We start from the raw sequence: 22,812 nt of genomic DNA, 5'->3' as shown, positions 1-22,812 counted from the left end.
TTCTAATGAACCATTCAAAATGCTGATTAGACATCCATTTGGTAGATGGATTAATTATTTTTATTCGCAACTCTAACAACTAGCCTTGTGGTTTCAATTCTAGCCATCGGCAAAAATGCTTCTTCAAAGTCTATGCCTTCTCTTTGCAGAGATGTCTTTGCCACTAATCTAGCCTTGTGCTTGATTGCTTCACCTTTGGGATTTTCCTTCACTTTACACACCCATATTACACCAATTGACTTCTTTCCTTGAGGTAGATCAACTAGTTCCCATGTTTTATTTTTCTCAATGGACTTCAAACCCTCCTTTATCAACTAGCTGGTAATCGATTCCTGTATGTTTCCATTCGCTCAATTCATCAAAAAACATGTCCCAACTAATTACAATTTTCTTGTTATAACTGTGCCTTAGAGTTTGTTACCACCTGTTGAGTGATACCTAACAAGTATTATTTGATCTCCCTTTTCTTATATCTTCTTTCTAAGCTGATATGTAGCATGTCTATATGCCACCAAACCAAACAACCTCAAGTGACTCGTATTTGGTTTGAATCTGGAGCATGATTCTTCTCGTTTAATATTTTTCAGCTTCTTTGTTGGACACTTATGCAGATAATATATGGCCATGGACACCACTTCTCTCCATAATTCTTTTGGAAAATGCTTCCCTTTCGACATGCTCCTTACCATTTTCATAATTGATCGATTCTTTTTTTTTAAGATTTAATTTTGTTGAGGCATATAGGTTGTCATTACCTCATGTCCAATGCCCCCTCGATCATAAAATTTCTCTAAATCATTTGAGACATATCCACCTCCATCGTCTATTTTTAGAGTTTTGATTTTGTGATCACTTTGTCTTTTTACTAAGGATTTGAACTTCTTGAACACTTCAAGCATCTCATCTTTTCTTTGGATCAAGTCCATAACTTTCTACTAAAATCATCAATGAAGTGACAAAGTACCTATTACCTCCGATTGAGTCCACTTGCATCGGTCCATAAACATCCAAATACACCATCTCAAGATGACACTTGGTTATGCATCCACCATCTTTGCTAAAGATGCCTCTATGTTTCTTGGCCTACACATACTCTTCACTTACTTCAATTGGCATGTTGATTAATGGAAGCCTTGTAACCATGTTATTTATTTGCATAACATTGAGATATCTGAAATTCAAATGAACAAGTCTATAGTGCCAAATTCATTTGTCCTTACTAGATACAGTTGCAAGACACCTATACTCCATTACTTTCATTTCTACCTTAAAGGTTCTATTTTGAGCCACACGGGCCTTTAGGGTCAAACTCCCATTTGCATTCATAATTATCAGCAGAGTTATTAATCCCGGCCGCTATCCCGGCGCTCCGTAGCGGAGCAGCACCCTGTCGCACGATATGAAGGGTGCGGAGCAGGAGATGAGAAAGCGGCCGCTTCAGCCGCTATACCGGGTCCCGAGTCGTGGAAAATTCCCGGGCGGAGCGGCTCTGGTTCTTTTTTACCTTTTTTTTACAATTTTCTGGGCAAAATTAACAAAACACCCCTGTGCAAGAGAGAGGTTGAAGAAGAAGTGAAATCTGATTCGTAGAGAGAGTGAGAGTGAGTGAGAGAGGTTGAAGAAGAAGTGAATTAGGGTTTCCCAAGATATGATTCATAGACTGAGAATGAGAGAGAGACGCAAAGCGAGAGAGAGGTTGAAGAAGTGAATTAGGGTTGATTGGTTGAAGAAGTGAGATCTGTGCCGCCGTGGAGTTAGAGATAATTAGGTTAACATACTGTATATGTTTTTGACGGGTAGTGGTAGTGTACTAACTAAGTATCAATCTTATTATATATTTATTCAAAAAAATCATATCTTATATTATTTCCTATTTTTTATAACTAATTTTGTATCTATCTATTATCTTAAGAAAATATATAGACAAATTATATATTTTTTGAGTCTATTTATTAAATATTTAACTTATTTATTAAAATTAAATTTAATTTGAATCTTTATGTTTTGAATCTTAATTAAGCATTATTCTTTGTTTCACATTATATTTTATAAATATTTTATGAGTGGTTTATAGATTATTATATAATTATTAGTATACAAAAATTTATCCCGCTATCCGGGATGCCGCTATTCGCACTATTCCCATTCCCGGAGATTGGCCGCTCCGCTCCGCTATCCGGGATTAACAACTCTGATTATCAGTAATCTATTTTTCATGTGAATCTTGTAATTTCTTTCAAACAATTGACAGATGCTTAAAAGGTTGTAATTGATTTTAGGAATATACAACACATCTTTAATCAAAGAAGTGGCATCATTCTTTCGCTTGATTGATACATAAGCAAACAATACCTTCGTATGGTTGCACCGTTTATCATGATTTTTCGCATAAAAAATTGAGAGATTTTTGCAGGAATACATTCATTGAAGATAGAAAACATTTTTGTACACTAAGTGTTTGATCAAACAACCTGCCTTTTTATGCCAAATGTTGGGGAAAAATCCAATCACAGGAGAATAATGATGAACAAGTATAGAAATATAGAGAAATTAGAAATATAGAGAAAGTGATAGAATTTAAGAGAATAGGGTGAAAATAAGGGCATTGTCATTAACAGTCCAAAGTAAGGGTATTTATGCACAATTGCACAGCTAACCAACTAAATAGAAAAACAAAATTTAACATGGCGTAACGAGTTACTGTGAGCTCATAGCCGGTTACAAGTCGCTACTAACTTGGTTGGTAACCAATTACAAGTCGCTTTTGTTTGATTCTGAACAAGGTGGTAATCGGTTATATACCTAAAATAATCAGTTACGCTCTACCATGGTTTTGAATTGTAGTTGCAGTCGTGGATGCAGTTGCAGTTGCGGGTGTTGAAAATATATGACATGAATGTGTTTTATGCGAATTCTAGTGTTGTTGGATGGTTCGATGCGGATGCGAAGGCTACCGCTTCAGCAATATTGCAGTTGCGGATCGCAATTTAAAACCATGCGCTCTACTTGAATTACTTTTTTTCAATAATAAGAAGGCAGCTGAATTCAAATAAGCAGATCATTCTACGATCTTCATCACGCCGTGATCAATTGTTGAGGAGTTGCGTGCGAGTGTGCTGCAATACAATGTTTCATGCATGTACTATTAGAACTTTAACACACATGGAAAGTCCAATCCAATAGACTTTCTATTAGATGGGAGAGTCTTAGTGAACATTTTGATTTATTTAATACGAGACTCATAACTTTCACTCTATTGGCACAAATTCATGGTTATCCTTTCTTTTTTGGCGGCTTTACTCACCTACCATTATACATGGGAGTAACTTAATTCAGCCTATATTTATAGCTATTTCCATAACATCTTAAAACCTAAGTATTATATGAAACACTAATTTTATCTATTCCACTGGAGATTTCTAACATATACCCTTGCAGTAGTACTAGAGTCCATTATGGATTGAACTAGAGTAACACATAGCTTACTAAAGAAAAAGAAAAACAAAATAACATTGAAGAGGTGGGATACAGCGATTTAGGATGATAGTGACTAAAGTATATGTGTCAGTTACTTCCTCTAATAAATTACCTTTATTTATTCAGGAACTCCAGTAAATTAAATTTGTTTAATCTGTTTTAAGAACAAAACAATTCCAAGCTCGAGGTATATCTTCAAACAATCCCTGTCTATGCATGTTTTGGTACATGTTATTTTTGGTTAGTGTGAGATCAATTTTTAAAAGTATAGTACTTTTAGTCATGGGCATGTGTGTTTAATTATAATATATATGTTTTTGTGACCAAAGCACTTCTCAAAGAAAATTAGTCTTTCATTTTCAACAACGACAGCAATTCATGTATCTGATAAATTAATTTAAAAAAAAAAAAAAATATGGCTGCTTGAAACAAGTACATGCTTTAATTTCTACTCCTATAAATATAACTCTTCAAACTCATTTCAACCTCAAGTCTTTCAACTTTCAACCTTATTATTTGCTCCATTTCATATTTTGTTCCATTTTGAAACTTAATCATTTATATCTTGTCATGGATATTGAGTCAACAAATCAAGTAAGCAAAGCTGGAATTTTATCTAGCATAGGTGGTTTCTTCAAGGATTTGCCTATGAAGTTTAAGTCTAAGTTGATGAATGCAACAAAAAGTGTGAAAAAGATTGGAAAAGATGACCCTAGAAGAGTAATCCACTCATTGAAAGTTGGAGTTGCTCTTACAGTTGTGTCATTGTTTTACTATTCAAGGCCTCTTTATAATGGCTTTGGAGTTGCTGGAATATGGGCAGTTCTTACTGTCGTAGTAGTTTTTGAATTTACTGTTGGTAAGTTCAATTTTTAAATATTATACAGCATATAATATAGTATATATTACTACTTAATTATGAGATACTACTTCGAATTTAAATAGAAGTATCTGGTCCAAATGAGCATCAGATGCTTAGACGCATGTACTATTAGATGTATATTTAAGTATAGACGGAATATATGATAATTAAAGATCAAAGTTTAAAAAAGCTTTGTTCCTAATGAATCAGGTGCAACCCTTAGCAAAAGTTTGAATAGAGGATGTGCTACATTAGTAGCTGGTGCTTTAGGGGTTGGAGGGCATCACTTGGCCACTGCTGTTGGAGAAAAAGGAGAAGCTATTGTCCTTGGAGCCCTTGTCTTCATTCTAGGTAAGTAAAACTATATTATAAAAAGAGTTATGAAAAGGAAGCTTGTCTATATTTGAAGATAATTAGTATGGTGTTTTGTGTTTGCAGCTGCAGTTGCAACATTTTTAAGATTTGTTCCAAAGATCAAGGCAAGATATGATTATGGGATGGTGATATTTATATTGACATTCTGTTTGGTTAGCGTGTCGGGGTATAGAGTGGAGGAACTTGTTGAGCTTGCACATCAGAGACTTTCAACAATTATAATTGGAGCTGCAGCTTGCATGCTCATCTCCATATTTGTTTGTCCAGTTTGGGCAGGTCTAGACCTTCATAACTTGGTTGCTTCCAACATAGAAAAACTAGCAAATTACCTTGAAGGTATACATAATATAATACATTTTTCTGAATCTCTTTGTTTGCTTGCTTGTGATGTATGCTAATATCTAAAACTATTTATTTTCAGGCTTTGAAGGTGAATATTTTCACTCAACAGAAGATAAAGAAAAATCTAAGTCACTTCTACAAGGATATAAAAGTGTTCTCAATTCCAAAGCAACTGAAGAATCTTTGGTAGGTATTTTATTATTTTTCTTTTGAGATATGGTATTGAATAGTAACATTTTTTCATGTTTTGGATTGAACTTATAATTTTTCACATTATTATCTTCAGGCAAATTTTGCAAGGTGGGAACCAGGTCATGGTGGTTTTAGTCTTCGTCATCCTTGGATGCAATACTTGAAAATCGGAGTACTTGCTCGCGAATGTGCATACAAGATTGAAACCTTGAACACATATCTTAACCCTGAAATCCAAGTAATACATCATTATTACTTTTCTATATAAAAGTCTAAAATTAAGTTGCATGCATGTCTATTTTATGAGACCATTTCGAAGCTAATATATGAATTTTTGTTACTGCAGACTTGTTTGGAATTCAAGTGTAAAATTCAAGAACCATGCACAAGGATGAGTTCAGAATCCAACAAAGCATTGAAAGCAATATCATCATCAATGAAAACAATGACACACCCATCATCAGCTAAAAGCCACATAGAAAATTCAAAAATCGCAATTGAAGAACTCAAAGTTGTACTAGAAGACATTTCCTTAGAGGATGTGGAGCTCTTAGCTATAATACCAGTTGCCACAGTTGCTGCAATACTTGAAGAAATCACTATTTCAGTGGAGAAAATCTATGATTCAGTTTCTGAGCTTTCTCATTTGGCACACTTCAAGAATGTAGAATCCAATGTCTCACCGGAAAAGCCATCACTACTTCATAGAGGAATCATAAAACCTGTTGAGGACATTGATAACACGCCACATGTCGCAATCGAAATCCAAGATTTATGTACAGACTCACCTGACAAAGCCCAAAAATGCAGTGCAGAAATCATTAAAACATAATTGTAAATTTTATTAGTTGTCACTATAACATGATACTAGGCAGTAATTCACTTAGTTTGTTATTACTTAGTTGAGTAAATAGTCGCCAACCTTGTTTGACAATTTGTAAAATTAAGGTGAGAAGCTTTTTCATATTCTAACCTTAATTTAATTTCTTCATTACTTTTGTTGTTGTTGTGTTCTACGGTGTAACATGAGTTATGCTAGCTGTTATATTATATATTGGCTTCGGAAGAGCTTGATGCTATGATATGATATCAGCCACATTTGGTGCTTTGAGTCTTTGTTGATCCTTCAAACACTTGTGTACTTTTTTCTGCTTTTTCATCATTTTCATTATAAAACCACAAATAAAGTGTACTTTCTCCTCGAAGTTGCATGGAACTTGGCAAATCACTGGATGGCAATTTTTTTTTTTTTCATAAGCAACTCTTGTATTATGATTAGGAGTACTAGGGGTACTCCAACCCATATACAAGAAAGATATAGTGTCTATTCTGCCAAATGGTCTAGCAGAGAGTACATAGATGAGGGTTTTTATACCACTCATAGAAATTACACTTAAGGTTTGAGGTTGATGCTAACCACCACCAAGAATACCATAATATCAATTAACAAACATTGGACGTTCAATATTTCATAGCAAGAACCAATTTAATTGGAATGCTATGAGTTTACTTTATCAGAATGTAAAGGAAAAATAAAGGGTAGAGCATGAAGAAATATTTGTTGGGAAAGCAGAAGAATAAAAGATGTAAAATAAACAAAAATTAATAAAATATTATTTATTAATCAATGAAAAAAATTGCAAACCTTCTCAATAATAACTTTTCAACTTTCTCAATGACAAAAATATAGTCTAATCTTCTTTAATATCTAATAATTTTTTATTTTATTGTAACTTTTATTCTTTTTAATTTGAATTTGTTGGGACTAGATCAAATGTAGACGGCCCAAATGAAGAATTAATCCACAGTTACATTAGAGATCCGTAACAGTAATAGTTTGGTTATTTAAATGAGAAATGATAAGCTTACACTGTTTTCTTACATCAACACCGTAATTTTATACCACAATGCACCAGTTTTAATTTTTTAATAATTTATCTTTACTTTGAATTGTGTGCATGAATGGTTTGCTTTGTTAAAGTTTACGGTGTAATCTACAGTGTAAGAAAAATTGGTGTAAAGATAGCACGGCTCTATTTAAATCATTGAGAAATACGGAATAATCTATCTATAATATAAGAAAATTATATGTTGTGCCAAATACCAAAATGCCCCTATTGCTCTTCTATTGTGCCACATGGATGGTTTCTCCATCCAACTGCCCTTTCTTTCTTACATTTTCTTCTTTGTTTCTAATTCTCAAATAAATATATTAATAAAATAAATTTTTGTATCAATCAAATCAATCTTCACATTATCAATGCATATACCAACTTTTACTATACATTGTCAACTCATTCACCTATATATGTATAATATATTATTAAAATATTTTTATTTTCAATTTTCTCTTTCTTCATAAATTTCAAATTCAAATAATATTCCTCTACTCCTAATGAATTAATATATCTTCCTATCTTTTATTCTTATTTTCAAATATCATTTTTTTTTATTATATTAATAAGATTTCTCTTTAATTTTTCTCATACTTTTTTCATTCATAATTTTTTTTAGCTTCTATTTTTTATTATATTTTTTTAGCTTCTATTATTCACAAATTTTATAAAAAAAATTATATTTTACATTAAAAAATCTTATTAATCTAAGTGTTTTTACGGGTACCAGACATTTTTTTATACATTCAATTTTTTTTACGAATACCAATTTTTTTTATACATTCAATTATTACTTTTTCACGGGTACCAGACATTTTTCAATATACCTTCCTCTACTCCTAATGAATTAATATATCTTCCTATCTTTTATTCTTATTTCAAATATTATTTTCTTTTTTATATTAATAAGATATCTCTTTAATTTTTCTCATACTTTTTTCATTCATAATTTTTTTTAGCTTCTATTTTTTATTACATTTTTTTAGCTTCTATTATTCATATATTTTATAACAAAATTATATTTTGTATTAAAAAATCTTACTGATCTGAGTGTTTTTACGGGTACCAGACATTTTTTTATACATTCAATTTTTTTACGGGTACCGAAAACTTTTCTATACATTCAATTATTATTTTTTCACGGGTACCAGACATTTTTCAATATATCTTTCTCTACTCTTAATGAATTAATATATCTTCATATCTTTTATTCTTATTTTCAAATATTATTTTGTTTTTTATATTAATAAGATTTCTCTTTAATTTTTTTCATTCATGATTTTTTTTCTTCTATTTTTTTGTTACATTTTTTATTCTATTATTCACATATTTTATAACAAAATTATATTTTGTATTAAAAAATCTTTTTGATCTAAATGTTTTTACGAGTACCAGATATTTTTCTATACATTTAATTATTTTTTTTACAAGTACCAGACATTTTCCTGTACATTCAATTATTATTTTTTCATGGGTACCAGACATTTTTCTATACATTCAATTACTTTTTTTTTACGGGTACCAGACATTTTTCTATATATACATTCAATTATTATTTTTTAACGGGTACCAGATATTTTTCTGTTAAAAAATATACATCTAAAACAAATGCGCGTCCCGTACCAGAACCCGTGCGAACGCACGGGTTTGTTACTAGTATAAAATAAAATAAAAGAGATGAAATCATTTTAAAAGTGGTAATGATGTATATGCTCTTAGTACTAAGAGTATAAAAGCTGAAAAAGAAATGTACTTTTGATCTCTATATCTTATTTTTTATTTGCTGTTTAGTTTTTTAGAGTTAAAATTTATAGGAAAATCTAAAGGTTTTTTGCGGATTTTTATTTTAGAGACTAAAACGAACGTAAAAGTGAAATATAGAGACTCACACCAAAATAAAAAACTACAGAGACGAAAATTAAAAATTCGCTAACTTACATAGAACAAATGTGCATTTAAGCTTATAAAAATTTATCATATTTGATTTCTTAAAAATTGCTCGGTATAAGATAGTTATAAACTAGAGAGATAAATAACTAAAGATAAAGATTAAAAAGAAAATTGTGTAAGTTATTTTAGTGTCTGTCTTCCAGTAACTCAAGACAAACAAAACAAAGAGTGTGTATCAATAATATATCAAAGAAAGCTGCAAGTTACTGCTATAAAATCACTTGGATCTTAAAAAATGACGTGGACAAAACATGTATCTGCTAACATTTACAATTCACATCACTAATTTTAACCATGTGTAATTAAAGTAGTAGATGCATTTTTGGGCACTAAGATCATATATGCTTATAATGGTACTTGTACTTGGTAACAGCTGAGTAAAGTATGGGATAAATAAGGTTAATTCCATATCAGAACAGAAAGAATAATATACTCCTAGTACCTTAACTCACTATCTTATACCTTATTGAGTACCATACTTGGTCAATGGGAATCACATGCAATTGCACGCTGAGTAAAATGGAAGTTCTTTTTCTTTTTGTGGCTTACATTGGCCTAAGTTTGTTCAGATTTATAATAAGCTAAAGAATATCAACTTGACATGATAAGTACTATAAAGTATAATCCATTGCTGGTAAAAAAAATGATCAGCTTAGAGATTAAAAACTATAAAGGAAAGATTAGTGGTAATGTGCGGTTGATGATATGATACAAAAACTTGACAGTATAAAAAATTTTAGTTTATGAAAATATGCATTGACAGTATAAAAATTTTACATTTTAATTGAAATGTACTAACAATATAAAATAAAAATGTTTTATATTTTCAGTTTATTACAGTTCTTAATTATTTTTTTTGAGAGAATAGAATATGCATCGACAGTATAAAGTTATTTTACATTGTTAACCAATCAACATCATGAATTCCGTCATATTAGACTGTAAATTTTAAGTTACTAATATGATATGGTAGGGGTGTTCGAGGTGCGGTTTGGCGGTTTTTACGTAAAAAATCATCCGAATCGCAAGGGAAAAGGTGTGTGGTTCGGTTTGGTTCGGTTGCCTTTTAGTAATAAAACTGAACCGACCGAACCAAACCAATCCCATGTGGTTTGGGTTGGTTCGTTTTTTTTTTTTAAAATTATTGAGTCATACATACTCATATAGATGACAACATAACTTTGTATTTAATCATTTATGTGTTATCAAATAACAACAAAACTTATTATATTTGGACAACAACTTTTCATTTAATATACATAAATAAGATTAGATAAAGTGAAATAAAAACATAAAATAGTAGCATAAAACAATTTCAAAAACATTATAATGAAATAGAAAAAAAAAGAGGAGTAAAATATTAAAGAAAATGAAAAAGAAAGAGCAAAAAAGAAGAGATTAGAGAATATCAGGAGCATTAAAAACTTAGTTGGAAGAGAGAATAGTAAAATAAAAATAATAAGATGAAAAAGAAAGAACTAAAGAGATGATAGACTAGAGCAGAAGAGAAAATATGTACTTGAAAAAGAAGATGAGAAAAATGTGCGATGCAGCTAAGTGAAACTTAAAAGACTTAAACTAATATTTTTGTATAAAATATTTTACATTTACAATGCGTAACAATTATTCTCTTATGTTATCACTATTATTCTTTATTAGCATGTATTTTGCTAATGGGCCTTTGAGCACATAAATTCCTTTTTTATTTGTTTATTTATTATGTGTAATGGACCTTTGAACCCAATAACTATTCTTTTTGTTTACTTATTTATTTATTATGTGTAATGGGCCTTTGAAACCTATTAATTATTCTTTTTGTTTATTTATTTATTTATTTTGTGTTGTAAATTAAAATAATTATTTTTAAAGAAAAAGAGGGAAAATGTTAATCAGGCATGATATATTTATTTATTTGGATTTTTAACACATAAGTCGTGATGATTTGTTCATTTCGTTTCTTTTATAAAACTTGGATTAAAGTGAGTAAATGGATGCACATCCACTTGCTCCTCGAATAAACAGGTGGAAGGCATACTCCTCATCGCCTCGAATATTAGTCCTCCATAAAAAATGGAATTAATTAAAATTCAGATTAAAAGGGAATGGGTGGATGCACATCCACTTACCCCTCGAATAAACGAGTGAGAGGCATACGCCGCATCGCTTCTATTATTCGTCTTCCGCTAAAAAGATACATTAACTAAAACTCGGATTAAAAAGGGAATGGGTGGATTAACATCCACTTGCTTCTCAAATAAATGAGTGGTAGGCGTACTCCTTATCGCTTCGAGTATTCGTCTTCCGTCAAGAGATTTTAGTTTAAAACTTTAAAAAGGGAATAGGTGGATGCACATCCATTTGCTTCTCGAATAAACGAGTGGTAGGCGTACACCTCTTCGCTTCTAATATTCATCTTCCTCCTAAAAACAATCATAACCAATTAAACAAATTTTTTTCCTTAGCACAATCAAGTCTTTTATTTTCAATCAACGAACAATGTTTTATCCATTCTAACGCGATTTGCAAACAACGTTTCATTACGTCCATGCACGACTAGCAAGCAACATTTTCTGCTCGAATGCAAAACATTTTTCATTAAAATCAACTAACATACAAATTTTTGCTACCTAGATACATAACTATGAATTTTCCATCGCATCGGGAGATATGTAGGAGCGAGATTCAACGTCTCGTTAAGCACCTTAATGAAAACCCTATTTTTTCTTTTACTTTTTTTAAATATGTCGTAATAATTAGAAGAAATCAAAAGGCAAATATATTGTCCAAATATGACATTCAATATGTTGCTCAAAAGGCAATAAAAGGTAGTGTGTTGTCAAAATATATCGCACATCAACCAATGCTAGACTACCATCCCATGCAGTGTGAGTTTCCTAATGAAAACATCATGTTCCTAACCTTTGAGAAATTCATAGGTGACTATGAAGGTCCCAAACCAGGAGCTCGATGGAAGCTCGCATTCGATGGTTCCTTAAATGCTATGGGGCATAGAATTAGAGTTGTCTTAATCTCTACAAGGAGCGGTTATACTCCATTCACATTGAAGTTATGTTTCGAATGCATAAACAATATGGTAAAATATGAAGCATGTTCTTGTTTGAGTCAATCATCTGGATAACCAAGACAATGCTTCTGCAATAAGAAATTCAGATGTACTCTAATAACTCAAGCCTCATTTTCACTAGACTCTAAAGTCTAAGCTTCAAGGTTCTAAAATATGATCAAGCTTCAAATCATCTCAAATACAAAGCCAATGATTTAGAGATTAATAATTGAAAGAATATTCTTAGAGATGATACATTCAAACGGAAAAATCAAATGTTCCTTTAAAAGGACAAATATGCTGGAATTCTTAAGGAATGTATTACCAATGGATCTTCTCAATTCACGACTCAACCTCGTACCATTATTACAATTGTGAAATTGAAGAAGTTTCCAATTCCCTCCTCCAATGGTACTATTCATCATTTATTTAAAAAAGACAAGGAATTTTGAATATGAAAACAACAATAACAATAAAAACAACAACGAGAAAAAGAAGTAGAACAACGAGAGAAACAACAATTACAATACTCATTATACTTAGATTATTTCTTGTATACTTTCTTAAGTGTAGATTTTGAAATTCACTTTGTATGTCTGTTTGTTTAGAAGCATTCTTGTAAAAACACACTCTTTGTATTTTAACTTTGCTTAAATTCTTTGAGGGACTAAGTTTAGAGTGCAGCCTCAAAAAGTCATTGACAGTTCGTCTTTGAGTTTGCAATCTGATTGATTAGTGGATTAACTCCTTATGAGAAGGATTAACTTAGTTAACAGTGAACTAGTATACAAAATTTGTGTATTTTTATCATTGTTGTTCTTGTTTTTGGTTTGCAAAAAGTTTTCATGTGTGAAACCCAATTCACCCCCCCCCCCCCATTTTCTTGTGTTTCTTGAACCTTCAGCATTCTCTTATTCTCGCCCGACACTTGGTATTTCTACTTTTGGTGTGCCTGAAGGGTTGCAAAATTCAAAAACAAATATCTTTCCTTGAGGCATTAAAAATCAAAGGCACTCAAATATGGTTGAAAACCATACTTGTTGGCTTGTTAGACAACTATTGCAGGAAACTATGGTCAGAAGCAAGTGAATACAAGTGGCAAGAACAAGGTTCAAATGTGACTTGAACTTAATGAAAGGTATTTCATAGAGAGTTGGAGAGATTAAGAAATACTTCTAAACATCTTGGACTTGTGTGATTCATATATACAGAATTAAAGAGATTGAAAAATACTTAGATAAAAAATAGACTTTGTTTGTGAAAACTTGGGATATTATTTTTCTTTTAACTCTTTTATAATTTATTATAATAATTCTTAAAAGAATAGTAAATGAGAGAGTTATTCTCTCCTCATATTAGTTCCGTTTGATAAAACTTGGTAAACAAATTTCTTTATGTTAATGTCTTTTGGGCCAGTTTGTTTCAGCTTTAAAAAAATAGATTTTTTCTTTGTATTTTTGAAAATAGATTTTCTAAAATTGTTTTTCAAAATATTACAAGTTTTTTTATATTCGTTTTTTCTAAAATGAAACATTAATTTTGACATCTTATGAGATAAACATACATAATTGAAGACCAAAACTTAGTCAAAATCATAATTTTTTCAAAAAGTTGTATTTCAAAATGATTTTTGTGAAAATCTATTTGAAATAGCTTCAAAATTAAGTGATTTTTTGAAATTTTGATATCCAATTTTTTTTCCCATAAATAGATGAAATACCTTAAATCACATTTTAAGAATAACTATTCAAACAAAATTTTCATTTAAAGCTTTTATAAAAAGTTTCTTTGTAAAAAAAATTTTCACAAAATTTGATAACACTATAAAAATCATTTTTAAAAAAAGCCAAAACAAACGGGCCCTTTTAACTTCTTATTTACTGTGATTTTTTTCCTTCACTCATTATTGTCTTGCATAAAATCTTTTATTTTAATTGTCATTATTTTTTAACTCACACGTCATATTTCTTAATAAGTTTGAAACCAATGTTTTAAAAACCGGACCGGACCGGCCGGTCGGACCGGTCAAACTGGGAACCGGCCAGGTAACCGGTCTGGTTCAATAGTCAGATCGGATATGCCATCAAACCGGTGGGAACCGGTGAAAATCGGAAAAACCGGAAAACCGGCGGTTTAATTGCTTTTTTTTTTTTTTTTTTTAAAATTTTTTTTAAACTTTTTTTTTTAACATTTCTTTCAAACTTTTTTTTTTAACTTTTTTTAATATATTTAGTAGTGTATTACTTAAATAGCATTCTCAAATAGTTTTTTTCGTTAGTGACAAATTAAAAATTTTATTGTCTATTTGTAATCTTTGCTAATAATTTTTCTTAAATAGCATAAACATATTGAATTTTATTTGATTTTATTTTTAGGAGGATCATATTTTGAATTAAATTACACATTGGAGTTATTTTGGTATAAACTATTCAATTAGATTATGTTGTAATTAGAGTTTGTTTGCAATTAGACTTTGTAATTTTTTACTATTTTGTTATGTGTGATACCTTTGTTTAAAATTTGAATTTAAGTTATGAAATTGTGAATTTATGATATGATATTTTAAAAAAAATTAAAAGCTAGTTATATTTTTTTAGAGACTGAATCATCCGGTTCGACCGGTTTTATACCTATATAATGACAGGTCTATTCAACCGAGTTATCCGGTTTAATCCGGTTTGGTCGTGCGGTTCGACCAGTGACCCAGTGGTTCGACCGATAAACCAGTGACCCAGTACCCTCACCGGTTCGATGACCGATCCGGTTTTTAAAACACTGTTTGAAACTATGTATCGTTGCTGCATTGAAATATGTTTTTTAATAAAATATGTATATACTCATTCAATATGTAACAACGAAGTATGGCTTGGGTAACTTTACTGTTACCATGACTTTGTAACTTTAGTTGATATATTTCATTAATAAATAACTAATATATATTATATTAATGTGATGGAATTTTTTTTTTGCCTAAAGTTACCAAAGTTATAGTATTGCAAAGTCACTGAAACCTGGTTTACCTATGCAAGATTTTTAGGATTTTAGATTATTTAGGTTTATACATATATGAGTATATATCGCAAGTTGCCAAATACTAATAGCAACTAGCAACAACAATAATACACAAAAATAAAGTAGCAAATGGGTTACAACTTACAACAAGGATAGTAAAGAGCCATTGGTACACAAGCGACAGAACAAGCAAACCATGAACCTCCCAAGATCTCTCTCCGTCACCGTTCCCAACTATCCCTGCTGATTTCTCATCTTTAGGTTTAACTCCATTTCAATCTTTCAAGATCCAATTACTCTATCTTTCATAACTCTAATCTTTGTTTTTCTATAATTTCAGCTACTATGACTTCATAGTCCTCTTCATTTCAATGGAACCTACTGTAAGTTTTCTTTTCCACTTTTCTTCAATCATGTCAATTCTTTTTCAATTTCACTGTTGAATTGAAAAATGTAACCATAAACCAAGACTATTATTTATTACTTACTTCATAAATTTATGGTTCAAGATTCTTATATTTATTGTGATTAGCAATTAGTAATTAGGTTGTTATTTTCTTTAATTAAGGATAAAGAACAGAAGATTATCTCTGTATTTGGCGACCAATCGACGAGCGATGTTGTGGTGAGGCTACGGACGCAAGAAGGTCGAGAGGAATGGATGTACTGTCACTCGGCGATTCTTGTTAAGAATTGCAAGTATTTTGCTGACCGGTTGTCTGAGAATTGGCCGACGTGTCAGATACTAGGTTCGCGAAACTGTGTTGATGTTAATTGCCAAGAATCGGATTTCAATTACTATGTAAATGTGATTAGATATCTGTACATTGTCGATGATGATGATGATGATGATGATGATGGTTCGGTTGATAATTTGTGGCATGGTGTGAGGAATAATCTTGGGAGTTTGCAAGTGGCGGTTGAGCTTGATTGCCCGAAAATTGTTGCTGCGTGTGTGAGGTACTTGGAAGCGATGGCGTGGGAAGAGAATGAAGAGGAGGAGATATTGAAGATTGTACCGAGGATGGGATTGCAAGCCGAGCCTATCCTAGCTAGACTTCAACCGGTAGACCAATCAGCTATCAGGAAGGTCTTTCTTTCAGCGTTACGGTTTGCTACATCGTTCCCTCCATCTGCAATGAATGATCTGAAATCGTCAGCGCAAGAGCAACTTGATTACATGCTAACTGAGGATGATGATTCCCCTTTGTTGATTGTTGATGACAGTATAATACTTGGGGTTAAAGAATGTGTGAAAAGACTATTTTCCGGGTTTAACAACTCATTGATACATTTGTTATGTGGTTCAACAGAATCGATGTCTGAAGCAGGGAATGTCTCGTTTCGATCCTATATGACTGATTTGGCATGGGTTTGTCAGGTATTGAGTAAGTTGGAAATAATGAGAGATTTTGTTGAGTGTTGGTTTGATGCATCAGAAAAGATTGTCAAAGTAGTTGAACTAGAAGGTTCTGCAACTGAAGTCATCGAGATAAAGCTGCGAGCCGTTGAGATAACTTCAAAAGTTTTAGAGGCAATTGCTTATGGTACTGTTATACTGCCAACTGCAAAGCGTCTTCAGGTTTTGAAACTGTGGCTTCCGTTTGTGAGGGTTACGAAACCAATTATTGACTCTGCCATGATGAATTCTGAGAATGCCGTGTTGCCTAAAATGGATGGAGAAATGTGGCAATCAATGGAATCCAGTTTTGTCTCTATCGTTCTTGCATTGCCATCAGGGGATCAGGCAGTGCTTTTAACTGAATGGTTGGAAAATGAGCATATGCGGTATCCAGACCTGACCGAGGCATTTGACGTATGGTGTTATAGGTCTAAGGTTGCTAGGAGAAGACTATCGTTGCTAGAGGATGATCAGGTCATGACAAACTCAGTTTGACGAGTTTCCGAATTCTGTTCCTCAAGATTAGAGTACTGATCTAAAATTCCTTCCTAGTCAAGGCATTTAGAAGAGAACATTTTTCTTTTTTGCGTGTGAATGGAATATTTTTGTAGGAGACATTTAGGTTGAAAATATCTCCATCTTCATTCACATTAAATCAATGTAAATTCCTTTGCAGAATGTGTACAACATTATAGCTCTAACTGTGAAATGTAGAGAATGTATATTTGAACTGAATTGGTTCCTAAGTAAGCAAAATAGTACAAAGCTGACTAATGCTAAATAAATGATTTTGCTTGATCTGTTTGAATTTTATGGAGATGTATCTTGATTCGGTGAGCGTTGTTCTATGGTGTTTGTGATTTGTATTTATATAGCTGGCTTGACCTGAGATATATTTGGAACTTTGTTGCTAATTCTTTCTGATAAAAAGTTTCTGGTACAATAATGTATGTAGTATAAGATAATGTGTTACTCATTCATTTATAAGTAGTAATTTGATTGCTATAGGTCGAGTTTCTTCGTCCCACAACATGCATTGAGAGTCTTCTAGATATGTAGCATAAGGACCGACTAATCCAGAGGAATAATCCTACTGTCCAATAGCAGGGATTCAATTGAAGACAGAGCAAAACTCTATATAGTCTGAAAATTTTATATTTTTGTTAAACTTTGAACCGTCATAGTTTGCATAATTACAAACTTTTGCACCACTGGTTTTGATAAAGCTATTTAAAATCAATTGACAAAATATCAAAGAGGAACATAATATCTCATGCTATCCAAATGGTCTGCACATATGTTGTATAATCTTCAAATATAATATTTCTAGCCCCACAAATCAGCTACAACCTTATACTCACAATTCTTAAAAATGGCAATTTGGTTCTTGTTTATTCAACAGAAGATATTGCACAATATCAAAACAATATATTCCCAATCAAATATATATTGGTATGTATACCAAATTTAAAATTTATGACACCAACCCATCTATCTCATCCCACCTATAGAACTTACAAAAATAATATACAACCTCAACCATATACCATCAAATCCTAAGCTATATATCTAAGAATTCAAATGGTTCTATGCAGAGTATAAACCTATACTAAAGTAAAATCCTTTCTTTCTCTTTACACTACCAATTTTCAAATAGAAGAAAGAAATTTCAGCAACCACATTGCTCACCCTTTGAATGTCTTATTTATGCCACAAAATCAGGCAACAATTGCGCAGCGAACCTTTTCGGATTTTGCATGTTGATACTCTCATATTGAGGAGAAGAAGTGTTTATGGAACCAAACTCATTCGTTTCGCTTATATCAATGTTTCTTCCTAGTTGAATGTTTTGGTTTGGTAAAAATGTTTGATGATTTCCTTGTATTGAATCGAGACCAAGAGTGAGTGAAACACCGTTACTAGAAAACCTTGGCGCGAATTGTTCTGAATCAAACCTACCAATATCGCCAATCGGGTATTGTCCAAATCCACCCATGAAATTTGTTTGGTTTCCCATGAAAGAGTAACCGTCTCTACTTTGTCTCTCATCACCAAATTTCAGCTCATTACTCGCCTCATTGTGTTTAACATCAATGAAACTATTTGGCGTATGCATGAGTTCATGGTTCCTCGGTTTCTTAGGACTTGCTTGAGGTATACCTTCTAGTTCCGACGATCCTATGAAACTGAAACCTGAATTGTTTCGAACATTTCCAACAAGTGGCGATGTTTGTGGTCTAGAAACAGAAATTATTTGAGTTTCTTGGTTTCTCGAAATGTCTTGTGTGGAATTGTAACCTTTAGGATCTGTTTCAGAAGTAAGAGCTTTCTCTTGAGAGGGTGTTATTTTCATTGAAGAATCTTCATTGCTCTTGCTTGATTTATCATCTGATGCATTCAGTTCATTCTCTTTCATTTCTTCCAAGTACATTTCTTCCACCATCGGCTTCCAAAGTCGAACACGAGCATTTATAAACCAATTCGAAACCTGTTACAATTCAAATCAAATCTTAGTAACATTATGAGTATGAAAAATAAGAAGAAACAAATTGTTCATATTATGAACTAGTATTGGTTACCTGACTCCTAGTAAGTCCTGTTTGTTTTGCAAGCATGTGCTTGTCTGAGTCCTTAGGATAACTGAAACAAAATTCAGTATTATCAGCAATAATTATGTTTAGTGGATGATTAGAAATTGGAGCGTCCGAAAACTTAAGACGACTCTGCTACTAAAAATAACACTACTTTTAGTAAGAGTTAGAATTAGAAAAAGAATACTTACGGGTGAAGGAAATGTTCGAAGAGCCAAGCACGAAGAACGGAAACAGATCTTTCAGGCAATCCTCTTTGGGGTCTCCAAGCATTATGCTGGATCATTCCCAACTGTTGTAAAGCGCGTTGTTGACGCAATTGATGATCAACATACTTCAGCCTTGAACCTTCTATTTTACCACCAAAACAATCCTCTTCTCCTAAGCTCTTATTTATAGCTCTAACTTGTCCGGTTATTGCATCTTTCAAACACCGAAATTGCTTCGAGATTGTTTGCAGTGCGAGGGCAGTGTAGGCTCGGGCAGAACCGATTCCGGCTGCTTGCTCGAAGGATGAAACCACTACCTCCATTTGGTGGTGGTACTGTCTGTATCTTTGCTCCACCTTCAACCAACAAATAACCAACAAGATAATTAGTATTTTTAAATTTCACTAATTTCAACTATTTGATAATTATATAATTTTAAGTTACAATTGCGGTTGTACATATTTCACCATTGTAGTGCAAAATATATTAATTCTTATACAAATATATGAATGAACATATTCTAAATCGTCTAATTACATGAACAAACATAGTCTAAATAGTCTAATAAAATTTTTATTGATATTAGAATATGATTGTATACGTGAAAATCACACATAACACAGTAACTACAATATAATATTGCAACACTGATATTGTTGCCGCAATTGCATAAAACAATTTAAAACTATAGATAAGTATACATATTTTTCAAGGTTGAATGATGATAAATAACCATAGTAAAGAGCAATGATTGCACCACCACCAACTATTATTGACTAAAAGTCATGTTTGAGAACCTTTCATTCATACAAAATTTCATTTTCATTCATGTCATTTATTGCTATAGTCCTATTTCAAGTGTAGTTTAGCAGCTAGAATTATTAGAGAAGTAGTAGCCTTATTGCAAATTTAAGTTAAAAATTATAAATAAATGTTGTGTGCAAATGAAACTATTTTAAAATGAGTTAGATATAATGTTAGTAGCATTAGATTAAACCATTGAGTCCGAACCAACATTACTTTATTTTAATTTTTTTTTATAATTATCAACTGAACTGATTTAATAAGAGAAATTATGATACTGTAATCACTTAATTTGTGTAATGAAGAAATGAATTAATACCTCATCAAGCATTGTAATTAGCTTAGCTTTCTTCATCTGTATTTCTTGTCTCTCCGCCGTTGATAGCTCAGAGCTACGCTTCCCACCACTTCCCTCGCCGCCACCAATAATTGAACCATCTCCTCCACTACCAACTCCCGATGATTCTCCAATATTCATCTTGTTCTTCTTCCCCAACTCAACACCACTATTCACATTCACAACCTCTTCCAAAAGCTCATGCGCCGCCCTCAAATACTTCGAACTCAGAACCTGAATCCCGGAATTCCCGTTATTGGTAATACCAGAAGCCGGAGACGGCGATCCGCCACCGGACATACCACCCGCCTGACCTTCTCGAAAGGACATAAACCGTTGCGGCTGCGAAGATAGGCTTAGAGACAAACCTTGCTGAGCGCGTGGAGTTTCACGCGCCGCCGTGGAAGGGTCAATTGTGTTCCACTGATTGTACTGCATGTGAGGAAGGAAGCCATGCAAGGAAGGAACAACTTCATGATGGCCGTGGATTTGATGTTGGTGCTGATGCTGATGCTGGTGGTTGAGTGGGATGCCGACAAATTGTTGTGTGTTGGAAGGTGGCGCGTGAGGTGAGAATGAGTTGTTTTCAGCCGCGGTGGAGTTGAGAAAAACATAATTACCCGACGCGGCGTGAGATGGCGGCTGAGGCTGTGGTTGTGGTTGCTGTGTCGTGTCTGAGTATTGAATATAACCTGGATTCATCAGAACAAGTGTTTGAAGTCCGTCGGCACCACCGCCGCCGCCACCTGATTGAATTTCAGAATTACCATGAAAGTACGTTGCCATTGCTTTCTTTTGAGTATAAATATATTGATGTTACTTCCTTACTTCACTGAAATAAATAAATAAAAAAGACAAGTACGTTATTAGTTACAATAACAACCTTTCATATACTTCACATCCAACATAACACAACCACATGTTCCAAACACAACATTAAAAAAAAAAACAAGTACTTCAAAAACACATGCAATTGTATTCAACTTTTTTTCATCGGAGTTTACAACACTCACACAAACCGTACCTTTGTAGATCAACCCATGAACATGAACTTGATGTTCATTAATAATTTTGAAACAAACAATGAAGTGATGAATCTGCAAAATCAAGTTTGAAATCAATTACTGTAAATAATAAAGAAAAATTATACAGAAATATCAGACAAACAGATAACAAACTGTACAGTATCTAAATTATACATGATAAAGATTGAAAAAGTTGAAGATGAGGTAATTGATTTTATATTTAATATATATAGGTATAGTATAGTATATATTAAATATGTTATTGAAGAACACACGTGGTTGATGTTATTGAAAACTGGAAAGAAAAGAAGAATATGAATAAGAATAACCCAAAATGAACCTATGAGGAACAGATTTTGGACAAACAAACATGAGAAGAAGAGAGAAAAACATAGACAAAGCACACGCATGCACAGTAGTATAGTCTCATGTCTCAACCACCAAATTGAAAGAAAATAAAAACATATCAAATCAAAAACCACATGCGAACAACATGAACATGAATATGAAATTTATCTAACTATAAACCTCTTTGTCAGACACAAATCTCAGCGATTTCAGCATAAACTGAAAAGGGAAAGAGTTGTGAAAAAGATACACATCTTTATTCACCTATAATTTACTTGTTTTAGTGTGTGTTTTTTTGAAGTACCTGTGAATAGAAATAGATCAGAACAAGTTATATTGATTTGACCTTGTTCTTTTCAAATCATTTGATGCAAGCTAAGCATCATAAACAAAGAAAAGAAAAGCAAAGAAACCTTTGATGAGTAACCGAGAGAACTTTTGAAGGAAAAAGAGAGTGAGAGAGAGGTTTTTGTGAGGAGAGAAATGTATATAATGAAAAAGCAAGCAATCAAGGTGTGTCAGAAGATACAAACAGATGAAAAACGAGGAAACGTCTCCTTCTACAATGCTTAATAAAATAATTAAATGATTTAACTTTTTGTTAAATGAGAAATTAAAAATAAGAAAGAAAAAATGAAAAAGGAGGATGATGATGGACAAGAAAACGGGTGGAGGGATCTTATTGCTCAATTCTCCATTAAATATCTTTTTGTCGTTTTCTTATTTTTAATATTTATTTTTTGATATTAACTTATTTGGGAATTTTTTGTGGTTGGATGCCACAGTTTGAAGATAAAGCAATTAAATTGCTAAGGAATACAGAACCAACCACCAAAACACCTACTTTAATGCTTTCATAGCTCAAATTATTTTTCCTTCACATTTTTTTTCTTTCATATTTTCCCACTTATATTCATTTTATTTTAA

The 22,812-nt window shown here is 32.2% G+C and overlaps 3 protein-coding genes across 6 annotated transcripts; 2 read left to right on the top strand and 1 right to left on the bottom strand.

Annotated features, from left to right (window-relative positions):
- Positions 1-4,018: 4,018 nt before the first annotated feature.
- On the top strand, positions 4,019-6,125 carry LOC131613049 (aluminum-activated malate transporter 8). Its single transcript, XM_058884767.1, has 6 exons — positions 4,019-4,336; positions 4,550-4,690; positions 4,778-5,050; positions 5,136-5,242; positions 5,343-5,486; positions 5,595-6,125. Exons 1-6 carry the CDS (start codon positions 4,048-4,050, stop codon positions 6,078-6,080), a joined length of 1,440 nt encoding a protein of 479 aa, XP_058740750.1. The 5' UTR covers positions 4,019-4,047; the 3' UTR covers positions 6,081-6,125.
- Positions 6,126-15,245: 9,120 nt separating this feature from the next.
- On the top strand, positions 15,246-17,382 carry LOC131610920 (BTB/POZ domain-containing protein At3g05675). Its single transcript, XM_058883006.1, has 3 exons — positions 15,246-15,430; positions 15,510-15,552; positions 15,738-17,382. Exons 2-3 carry the CDS (start codon positions 15,541-15,543, stop codon positions 17,064-17,066), a joined length of 1,341 nt encoding a protein of 446 aa, XP_058738989.1. The 5' UTR covers positions 15,246-15,430; positions 15,510-15,540; the 3' UTR covers positions 17,067-17,382.
- Positions 17,383-17,934: 552 nt separating this feature from the next.
- Positions 17,935-22,487, bottom strand: LOC131610918 (BEL1-like homeodomain protein 1). 4 transcript variants are annotated; one of them, XM_058883002.1, is made up of 6 exons: positions 22,190-22,486; positions 21,537-21,609; positions 20,495-21,344; positions 19,354-19,727; positions 19,151-19,211; positions 17,935-19,059 (listed from the first exon to the last, which is right to left on the bottom strand). In XM_058883002.1, exons 3-6 carry the CDS (start codon positions 21,296-21,298, stop codon positions 18,277-18,279), a joined length of 2,022 nt encoding a protein of 673 aa, XP_058738985.1. In that variant the 5' UTR covers positions 21,299-21,344; positions 21,537-21,609; positions 22,190-22,486; the 3' UTR covers positions 17,935-18,276. The 4 variants fall into 4 exon arrangements, with proteins under 4 accessions (XP_058738985.1, XP_058738987.1, XP_058738986.1 ...); XM_058883004.1 differs by having other exon boundaries at positions 22,299-22,486; XM_058883003.1 differs by lacking the exon at positions 22,190-22,486 and adding an exon at positions 22,066-22,085.
- Between the last annotated feature and the right edge of the window lie 325 nt (positions 22,488-22,812).

This window comes from Vicia villosa, linkage group LG6 (genome assembly GCF_029867415.1).
Source record: "Vicia villosa cultivar HV-30 ecotype Madison, WI linkage group LG6, Vvil1.0, whole genome shotgun sequence".
Classification (NCBI taxonomy): Eukaryota; Viridiplantae; Streptophyta; class Magnoliopsida; order Fabales; family Fabaceae; genus Vicia; species Vicia villosa.
This window is presented reverse-complemented; position numbering and strand designations above follow the sequence as displayed.

Excerpts from the sequence above, each read along its gene's own strand:
- LOC131613049 (XM_058884767.1), top strand. The coding sequence starts at position 4,048 with ATGGATATTGAGTCAACAAATCAAGTAAGCAAAGCTGGAATTTTATCT. Across the intron at positions 4,691-4,777 it reads AGCCCTTGTCTTCATTCTAG|CTGCAGTTGCAACATTTTTA; the intron begins GTAAGTAAAACT and ends TTGTGTTTGCAG. Across the intron at positions 5,487-5,594 it reads ATCTTAACCCTGAAATCCAA|ACTTGTTTGGAATTCAAGTG; the intron begins GTAATACATCAT and ends TTGTTACTGCAG.
- LOC131610918 (XM_058883005.1), bottom strand. The coding sequence starts at position 21,298 with ATGGCAACGTACTTTCATGGTAATTCTGAAATTCAATCAGGTGGCGGC. Across the intron at positions 19,212-19,353 it reads TTCGAACATTTCCTTCACCC|TTATCCTAAGGACTCAGACA; the intron begins GTAAGTATTCTT and ends ATTTTGTTTCAG. Across the intron at positions 19,060-19,150 it reads CAGGACTTACTAGGAGTCAG|GTTTCGAATTGGTTTATAAA; the intron begins GTAACCAATACT and ends GAATTGTAACAG.